This window comes from Antrostomus carolinensis, unplaced genomic scaffold (genome assembly GCF_000700745.2).
Source record: "Antrostomus carolinensis isolate BGI_N321 unplaced genomic scaffold, ASM70074v2 scaffold7285, whole genome shotgun sequence".
Classification (NCBI taxonomy): Eukaryota; Metazoa; Chordata; class Aves; order Caprimulgiformes; family Caprimulgidae; genus Antrostomus; species Antrostomus carolinensis.
In genome coordinates this window covers 18,379-28,233 of record NW_010317072.1, presented here as the reverse complement: position 1 = coordinate 28,233, position 9,855 = coordinate 18,379, and the positions used below count along the sequence as shown (strand labels likewise).

Sequence of the window (9,855 nt, the reverse complement as noted above, 5' to 3'; positions counted from 1 at the left end):
CAGGAATTGTTGCCCGATACGATGCTTTTTCAAACACTAGTCTGCAACTGCATTGCCACTGGAGTGTTTTGTAGGGTGTGTGGTTTGCAACACATGATGTTTCTACTGAAAAAGACATAATTGACCATATTTTCTGCAGAGCTGCATTAGCAGAATGATCATTTCCATTCTGGATTAGTTTTTCTGTGATAGGAGAGTCTGGAGATATTTATTTATTTATTTATTTAGTTTATTTATTTCTAATAAGTCTTTAATTTATACCACTGAAACAGGTCCAGAAAATAAATCTTTTTTACACTGCTTCAGAAAAATGATAAAATAAATGATCCTACTGCTTGCATCCAGACATCCTGGAGACTGTGCTTGCTAGCAGACTGCTGGAAGTCTATACAATTTTGAGGCTCCTTTAGCATATCTGACAGTTGTTGGATTCCCAGCAATGGTGGTTACTGGTATTGCAAGCCAGGTCCAAACATTTCCAATTCCTCCCTGTTTCTGGTGATGCAGTCCTTTCCAGTTACCAGCATAATGAGCCAATATAAAGTACAAACTGCCAAATAAAAGCATAAACATTGAACACTTCTGAGCTATTGTACCTCTTGAATTTCATGACTTTCCCCATTTTCTAGAGTTAAATTAATTTGCAGTAACCTCATTCTGTTTTGGCCTTTCAGATCATACCAACTGCTCAGAAGTAAGAATTGAACCTGAACTTGTGGTTCAGGATTTTATTTTATTGCTTTACAGATATTTCCTGAGTGCAGACACATTCTTATCTTAATAGTTGGGACTTGGATAAAGTTAGTAAGATGGCATTTGAGAAGATGGTTTCAAAGTGATTCCTTACAGCAGAGTAGCACAGACTGGTTCTGCCTGTTTTAGCCCAGTGGAAATGAGGGAAATTGGGAAAACATTGAATAAATTAACCATGTAACAGAATACAATTTAATTCTGTTTAAACTTTCTGCTGATCTCAGATGGCAGACGTAGGGGCACAATTTCCAACTGGAATTTATTAAACCCGTGTTTGATGTGAAATGCGGTGAATGCTGTGTGCTGTGTTTTTACTGCTGGAATGCTTTTGCTTTGAATGGCATTTCCTTTACCCTCAAAATGACTACATGGAAACTTGAGGTAAGATAATATACACAAGTTCAAATACAGCACATCACAATAATATGCTGGTGGCACTCAGACAAGTTTCTATTAGTATTATCTTATTTACAAGAACTTCTAATTGCTCCTGTGTTTAGAACAATGGGTCTTGCGAGACTTCCCGTAACGAGCAGTAAAGTGCAAGTAGTTTTACTCTGAACTTTTTAGGAAGCTCATTCAGTTTTCTGAGAAAAACAAGGGTGGTGGATGCACACATGGAAGATCTCAAAGCAAAATCACTGTTGCAAAAAGTGGTTTTCCACAAAAATATAGATTGCAGTACTGATGAGTGTAGTGGTCCATCTAGGTGTGCTTAAAACTTCAAGGTTAGCAGGAGGACAAGATGCCTCGGGGAACAGGGAAGAGAACAGGACAGCACATCTGGAAGAAGCTGGACCCTAATGATAGACATTTGCTAGGGCTTGTTTGAGCCCTGTGATTTCTATGCAACTTCCTTTAATGTCAACTTTCAGTTATCCGTGTCTAGTATTTTAGTGAGCACTAAGTTCCTGTCCTTGGAAGCCTCTAGCCTAAGTGAGCTGGAAGCTTTCAGCATCTTAATTCTTCTGAGTGATGGTTTCAATGGTGTTTCTCAAATATTAAAAGACTGGTAAGAAGGGGTTCATTGCACTGCTGGCATGATACAGAGGGAAGGTTGGGACTGTCTTCATGTGGATATCATTACTTACAGGTTGTAGAGAGGGATCATTCATTGCAGTTGATACTCAGTTAGGATAACATCGTTAAGCCATGGAGTAACTCTGTGGCTCCTCTGAGTAAAGACTTTTGTGTTTAGAGTTAACTGTGTCAGATGAGTTTCAAGAATTTTTCAAACCACTTGTGGTCAATAATGTTCTGTTTTTATGTGAAATATCCCTTGAATTTCAGAGACTTATCCTCCAACTCTGTCATCAGTCTCAAAAATGGTATTTAAGATTTGATTGCTTGTACTGTGTTTAAAAAAGGAGGGGGTATGTGGATAAAATTGAGTTATGGAGAATAACCCCTTGCAGGTCTATAATTCTGCAATACATGAGTAGTGTAGTTTGGAGCAATTTGGGAAGAAATACTTATGTGGTTTTGTGTTTACAGTTTCCTTGTCACCTCATTTATTTTATTTATTTATTTATTTATTCTCTAAGGAAAATCTGCCATCCTCTCTTGAACGACTTGGTTGCCAAATCTTTTGTAATGCTCCTCTCTGAACTAACACACTGTATCCCATTGCTATCCCCACACACTCCTGCTGCTGTTCACAGATCCTGTTTTCCATTTCATTCTTCGTTGCATAAAACATCAGTGTTAACTTTGAAAGCATAGTTTTCATGTAAAAGAATTATTTACTTTAAATAATACAATTACCAACGAGTGCATAGGGCATCCTTCAGCATCCTTTAGCTTGTGAAAGGTGTTTCAAGTGGGAGTAACGCTATGCAAGGTGTGAATACTTGTCTGCAAGGCTTCCTCTGGGATGGTGGGGCTGGTTAGTGGCACGTGCTGCTCGATTTGGTAACGCTGCTGTATCATTTGGAACCAGTCAGGGGGCCTACAAGAAAGCTGGGGAAGGACTTTTCATAAGGGCAATTAATGACAAAACAAGGGGAAATGGGTTTAAACTGAAAGAGGGGAGGTTTAGATTAGATATTAGGAAAAAGTTATTGACTGTGAGTGTGGTCAGACACTGGAACAGGTTGCCCAGAGAAGTTGTGGGTGCCCCCTCCCTGGAAGTGTTGAAGGCCAGGTTGGATGAGGCTTTGAGTAACCTGGTCTAGTGGAAGGTGTCCCTGCGGATGGCAGGGGGGTTGGAACTGGATGAGCTTTAAGGTCCCTTCCAACCCAAACCATTCTATGATTCCTGTTAAAGCACTGAGCGTCTCAGTGATGGAAGATTACCAAGCAAAGCATATTCTGGTCATAAACCATCCAGAATAAGGGGCTGGTAACACCAGTCTGCAGGATGCAGTTAGGGCAGTTACATGTTAGAAAGTCTAGTAACTTTTTATGTACCCAACTTCATTACTGCAAATATTAACAGGACGCTAATTGAAGTTCAGTTATTACTGTGAACACATTGACAGATGCAAATAAAGCCCTGGCTGTCAGAGGCAGGTTTGTACAGCAGCAGGTCTGCTGGGGGAGCACGGGTGTGCTGTAATGTGACCAGTGGGCTGTAATGGAAAGTGGAATTTTCCTCTCCGTCGACCAGCGCTGAAAGCTCTGCTGTCCCCATAATTGAACGGTGGACTGCAGAGCGTTCACGTACCAGCATTCTTAGCTAAGTGCTGATAATTCTTCCTTCATCAGGAAACTCTTCATGCGTAACCATGCTTAATAGATGGCTGAGAATATGAGGGGGAAAAGGGGACAACCCTTCAGTTTGCTCAGGATGTCTTCTTAATAAAATCTGCTTTTGTTTTCTTTTCAGACTTTGGTGTTAGCGCATTTCTGGCCACTGGTGGTGACATTACCAGAAATAAAGTCAGGAAGACTTTTGTGGGCACACCTTGCTGGATGGCACCAGAAGTTATGGAACAGGTGAATTGTTTTTTCCTGATATCTTCTTATCTGATCTGCACGTGGAATTCCCTGTTGTCAGCAATGGCTGTGTTTACTTCAAACTAAGATGATCATTTGGCATCCTGTAAAGCTTTCTTAAAACCACAGGAATTTTGTAGATTTACCTGTTCCAGCCAGGCTTGTACTGGGGAATATTAAATACTCAGTAGGTTTTTGCTCACTTGCTTCTCTTCAGGCTCCTACCTAAAGTAAGGATGAGACAGCTCAGCTGTTACATAAAGAAGATTAATCTGCCCATCCTACTTGCCTAAATGCGAGGTAGAATATAAATAGTTTCACACGTGGCAAACATGCACATATACAACTTGGTAATGTGCTCTTCTGCACTTGGCAATACAAGGATTTAGGGTAACTAATTGCAGCATGTCAGAGAGGGGAGTTATTACAGTAAAATAACATGTAGTTGACTTTATTCAGCTTTTTAGTTTCTCTTGGCTTGTGAGTATTGAGGCTGTAAATACTGAGGAATGCTTGCCTCTCCCCATTCCTCCCCTGCTCTTTTGGCTAGGTAAAAGATGCCATACTTCTTCCCATGGGATGGATATGTCACTTTTCATCCTCCACTCCTTCTAGACTAAATTATATAAGCTTTTTCTGCATGACTTCTGATGAAGGCCAGCTAGAAACTTGGTTTAATTTCAAGTATCATTGCCCATTTGTGAGCAAGATCCACAAACAAAATTGTACCACAGTCCTGACAGCAGCTGTCTGTGGCATTGATGTTCAGTGCCATAAGCATTCTGAAAATTATCCCTCATTCCCTTAAAAACAGTTTGACAGAGGACTAGACTCAGGGTTTGATTTTTGACAGGTGCACCCAGCAGAGATACAACTGACTTATGGTTTTTGTTTTTTCCTTCCAAAAATCTTTGAAACAAAAACAGTTTGGAAAAGCATTGTTTTATTAAAGTGAACCCACCTTGTTACTTTTTTCCTTGCTGTTCACAGTAAAATATTTTGAAGTTCAGGAGGAACTTGAATAAGACATATATATATATATATCTTTATATATCTATATATATCTATCTCTATCTCTAAAATGAAATGCAGCTAAAACAGTGGTAGAACTTTTCATGCTTTTTTTTTTCCCCCTATATCTAAAACTTCTTGAGGAATTCAGATAATTTTGGAGCAGCTTAAATACACTATTGATGAAAGGCTTTTTCAATATTTGGCCTTTTCAGTAGCTCCCTGTGGTGGCACTGAGGGGGCCAGTGTGTTACAGGACTTCTGCAACCTCCCCAGAGTTCAAGTCTAATACTGTAGAGTGCAAGACACACTCTCCAAGTCAGGAGCTGTCTTTGTGAACTTGCTTCTGAACTGCTTCACTCTTACATACTTCTGGATTTTTTTGTTATGTTGATTTAAAAATAAATAAAAGTTGTTTTCAGTGTTTCCAAAAGCTGATCAGAGTTGTCCCTGGCTTTTCTATCCTTTGTGTCCTGTCCTGGTGCGCAGGGCACAGCGGGCTGGCCAGGACCTAATGATGCTGCTCCAGACTCATTGAGGTTAGGGTGGCTGCAATTAACAGGGCAAGAGGGAGGAAAAAAAGAGATATTAAGGTGGGTGCTAAAAAGGGAAAATGAAGGTTTTGGTGACAAAGAGGGGATTCTTGATGTGTTCAGAGGTATTTCTGAAGGGGGCAGATTTTCTCTGGAGTCCAATACTTCCATGTAGGCTGTGCACATCTAACTTGTTGCCGATATTAGATGGTGAGGAGGTATTTTGGATGCTGCTGTGAAATCCTTCCATGTCCGTTGATATCATCTTGCTGTCTTCCAGCAGGTGTCACTCTGAGCTGCTCTATCCAACACGGGGAAAAAGGACGGAGGGGTTGCTGTAGGTTAGCCTTCCATATGTCGATATTATCGACCCAATTCCATCTGGTTTACTTCAGCATCATTAAGTTCCTTTAGCATGTTAATACGTGATAGCCTGGCATTGTCTTTTAATTCAATTGATAGATTTATGAGGAAAAAATCATTGATGAGAAAAATAAATGTTGTTGATATTAGTCATGACCCTGCAGTTAGTTTATATGTATTGGATAGATGTCAAGATGAACTGCTGTAGACTTTTTGAACTTTATAGTAGGATTATATGGTATAATTAAAAAACCCATCAACACTAAACAGTTAAAATCTCAGTGGGGAAAGGGCAGTTGTACAATGTATAGATGTGCTGCAAGACTAACTGAAAGATAAAGATAAGAAATGTCCCAAAGTTGTTCTCAAAACCACCCTTACAGCATATTTCTTCCTGCACTGTGTTCTTTTAAACTAAACTAGATATTTGTGCTTGTTTAGTTAAATGACTTGAAATCTGTTCATAATCATCCATAAACTGAGGCACTTCAAGAAATCTTTAAGACCTTTAAAGCTCATGAAAATGATGCCTGCAGATTAAAAGCAGTCAGTGCAAAGTATAAACTCTTGGTGCTATAATAAATTTCAGTTCCACTATAGTATTATATGGAAAAAAGTGCAAGAGGGTTTTTTGTTTGTTTGCTAAAATTGAAGATAATTTTAAAGGCAGTTTGGGGAACATTTTTGGCTTCATCGCAATGAGCATCTTTCTAAAGCTTGTTAGGTTAGCTGAACACGGTATCCCTATTAGCTTTCCTCTCATTCAATATTCATTTTTCCATAGTCCAGTGAGAAGAAACACAAACCATTCTCAGCAGCCAAAACACTTTGGTTTTTGTAGCTGCTCCTGAAGTTAGTACATAATGTTTCTCCCCTGCAGTAGAGAAAGCAAGTGCCAAAATATTACCTAATGATAATGAGGAAGTAACCTCTTTGGCATATGAAATATTTTTTCCTGTTCATGAGGGGAAGTAAATGCTATAAATTTTCCTGAACAAGTCTGTGTTTAATGTCAAGTGCAGAAGCTACTCTTAATTAGCGGAGGGAAAATGTTAGTCTGCAGACAGGAATGAGGGGCTTTTTACTGAGCTGGTGTGTACTGAAGTTTTAAGATTGAGCATCTTTGCAGTCAGATTGATGAAGTGGTGGACTAAAAGTGTAGTGAGGCATATGTCCCAAGGGGATAACAGTCCATCTATTAACTGTGAGAGTTTCATTATACTGTTTAATGACTCTCTGTGTCCTTGTGTAGAAGTTGGAGCCTGGGTTAACCCAGTGTCCCTTTATGTTCTACATACAGAGAGGTTTATGGCAGAGCAATCCTAGTTGCACAGTCCACAACCATAATTTTCATCAGACTATGACTTCTAAAACACCTTCTCAAAGGTATAAGGAGCTGGAGGGAGAGGAGGGAGAAAGGGTTCTTTCCATCTCTTTAACACTATAGTGCTGCTCTTCCCAAATTTGAGGGGAAAGGAAGGAAAGGGCAAAAGGATGTGTAAATAGGCTAAAGAAAGGGATCATAGCAAGAGATGTGTGCTAACATCCTCTAATATTTTTCAGGTCAGAGGATATGATTTCAAGGCAGACATCTGGAGCTTTGGGATCACTGCTATCGAACTGGCTACGGGGGCAGCTCCTTACCATAAATACCCACCGATGAAGGTGAGCATTTGTGTGAGATAAAAGATCAGTGTGTTCTCTGGGTGTTTCCAATAACGTGTCCAACGTGCTTTGTTGAAGAGTTTGTCCTCTCAGCTTGCACTTGTGGATCACAGTGTTCTTGGATTTATCTGAAGTCACCTTTTAAAAATAAGCCACTTAATCAGCATTGTCTGAAACTGCACAATTCTTATTTAGATCCCGAGTCTTGCCAGGGTCACCATTCTTGAGGAAAGTGCTGTGTGTTTTAATCCTGGAGCCTCTGAAGGCAGCAGACGTTTTTAGGGCTACAAATAATGATTCAGAACATGTCACCTGGCATCCAGTGACACTGTCATGGTTAGCCATTCCTTCTCCTGCACTGATAATTGTTCTTCATACCTCTCAGAAATCCTGTTACCAGTTATCCAAAATAATGTCTTACTTTGTTTAACACCAACACAGTCACAGTCCTGTCAGTCACTGAACTGGTGGAAAGTACCACATCAGTATGAAGTGGTGTGGTGTTGGCAGCATTAATATTTTATTGAAGTTGAGCTGGAGGAAATGTTCTTGTTTAAACACTGACACTTCAAAAATCTTTTTTAAATATCTTGATCTTTATATTGCCTTATAGTTTGCTATATAGTCTTTTTTTATAAGGCTAGTATTTGCCTTATAATATAACTTTCCCTATTTCCTGACTCTTAAATCAGGAGCTACTTCCAACATGCTGCACTTTCGGGAGTCTACATCTTAAAGTTAACAGAGTTGGCCCTATCAGTTGAGGTCTGAAGCATCCTGTCCTTCTGCTGAGCTTTGAGATCTTCATTACCCATTTGTGAGGTCTGATGAGGACCCTGTCTTGGTCATGAAACTTTGATCCCCTTTGGCCCACCTCTTGAAAGTCTCTTGAAAGCCACTTTGCTTCTACTCCTGGAATGCATGCTTCCTCAGATCAAACAGGAATGGGTGGAGAGCCCTTTCAGGAACTCGTAGGCATACCATGGGGCAAGCTTTCCTTCTCTGAGTCTTTTAACTGCTGGAATGCTATGCAAGTTGGCTGTCACCTCTTTAGGACCTGGGTGCATCCCCTCCCAACCTACAATTACAATAGCATTTGGGAATCCAGTAGCTCCTGACTCGTTAGAACAGGCACATCCAGAATGGCAGGAGTTGGAAGGGACCTCAGGAGATCATCTAGTCCAACCCCCCTACCAAAGTAGGTTCACCTCGAGCAGGTTGCACAGGGTCACATCCAGGCGGGTTTGGAACATCTCCAGAGATGGAGACTCCACACCCTCTCTGGGCAGCCTGTCCCAGGGCTCTGGCACCCTCACAGTAAAGAAGTTTTTCCTCATGTTTAAGGAACCTCCTGTGTTCCAGCTTGTGCCCACTGCCCCTTGTCCCATCGCTGGGCACCACTGAAAAGAGTCTGGCCCCATCCTCTTGACACCCGCGCTTTAGATATTGATAAGCATTGATCAGGTCCCCTCTGAGTCTGCTCTTCTCCAGGCTGAACAGACCCAACTCTCTCTGTCTTTCCCCATAAGAAAGATGCTCCAGCCCCTTAATCATCCCCGTAGCCTTTGCTGGACTCTCTCCAGAAGTTCCCTGTCTCTGTTGCTGATTTAGCTCTTGCTGTTTTCATTGATACTTCCTTCTGTGCTTTGATTATTGGGAGCATTTTGCAGTAGCTTCTGCAAGCTGTACTCCTGTTCATTGTGTTTTGGATGCATGGGTTGTAGCTTTGAATACAAAGATTGTCTGTTTAGCATCGTGTGTTGTCGTACAGTACATGGAATTACGAGTCTCCAGTTCCGTTAGGTACGGATTCCAGTCGTGCAGCCTGCAAGAGGATTTCTGTGTTTTATTTATTGAATGTAATTGTATTTCACTGCAGATTAATTTTGTTATGCAGCAAAATGACCCATGAATTAAGTGACCCTCCAAGGGGAGGGGAAAAAAAGCAGGAAATTCTGTCATGGACTGTATAATTTCAGCTAGATTGATGGGCTTTTGCTGCCCTAAGCAAATATAGCTGTTGAAAGCTATTTAAATGTGCTATGTGCTGCTTCCTTTTCTAAAAATAGATACTCATCTGTATGGAGGTGACAAGTGAAAATGGAAATGACTAATTTTCTTCCTTTCCTTCAAAATATCTGAGTGATGTGAAGGAAATAATTGGTTTGGCTTGATGGGTGCTTGTGTGAGAAATGTCTTCACCTTCTGTCACATTGATACATGGAAGTGAACCCTCGTATTTTTTTATGTTGCCCTTCTGCTTTTACATTAATTTGATTTCTAGCTAAGAAATACCTGCAGGGAGATCTAAACAGAGCCTTTGACTCAAATGTCTTGCACAACTGCTCATCTCAAATGGGGAAGGCTAGTAGAAGTTCTGCTATGCTTACACCTTTAATCACACCAACCCGACCTGAAAGCTCATCCCAACCTTGTGTTTGGCCCACAGACTGCACAGTGGGCCAGGAGATGTGATGGAAAACAGTAGCATATGTTGCTGGATATGAATTAGACTGGCTTTCCCAAGGAAAGGAGGTGGAGGTAACTTGTCTCTAGATCCTGTTGTGTGAGTCTTGAACCTCTCAGCTAACAG

General features: G+C 40.7%; 1 protein-coding gene across 1 annotated transcript in view; it reads left to right on the top strand.

Moving 5' to 3' along the window:
* Positions 1-9,855, top strand: part of OXSR1 (oxidative stress responsive kinase 1) — a gene marked incomplete at its 5' end in the record, with an annotated part of 52,362 nt that overhangs the window by 24,371 nt on the left and 18,136 nt on the right. The window contains 2 exons of the mRNA XM_010168448.1: positions 3,581-3,690; positions 7,161-7,262. Of these exons, the coding sequence (XP_010166750.1) occupies positions 3,581-3,690; positions 7,161-7,262 (212 nt within the window). The remainder of the gene's footprint in view (positions 1-3,580; positions 3,691-7,160; positions 7,263-9,855) is intronic.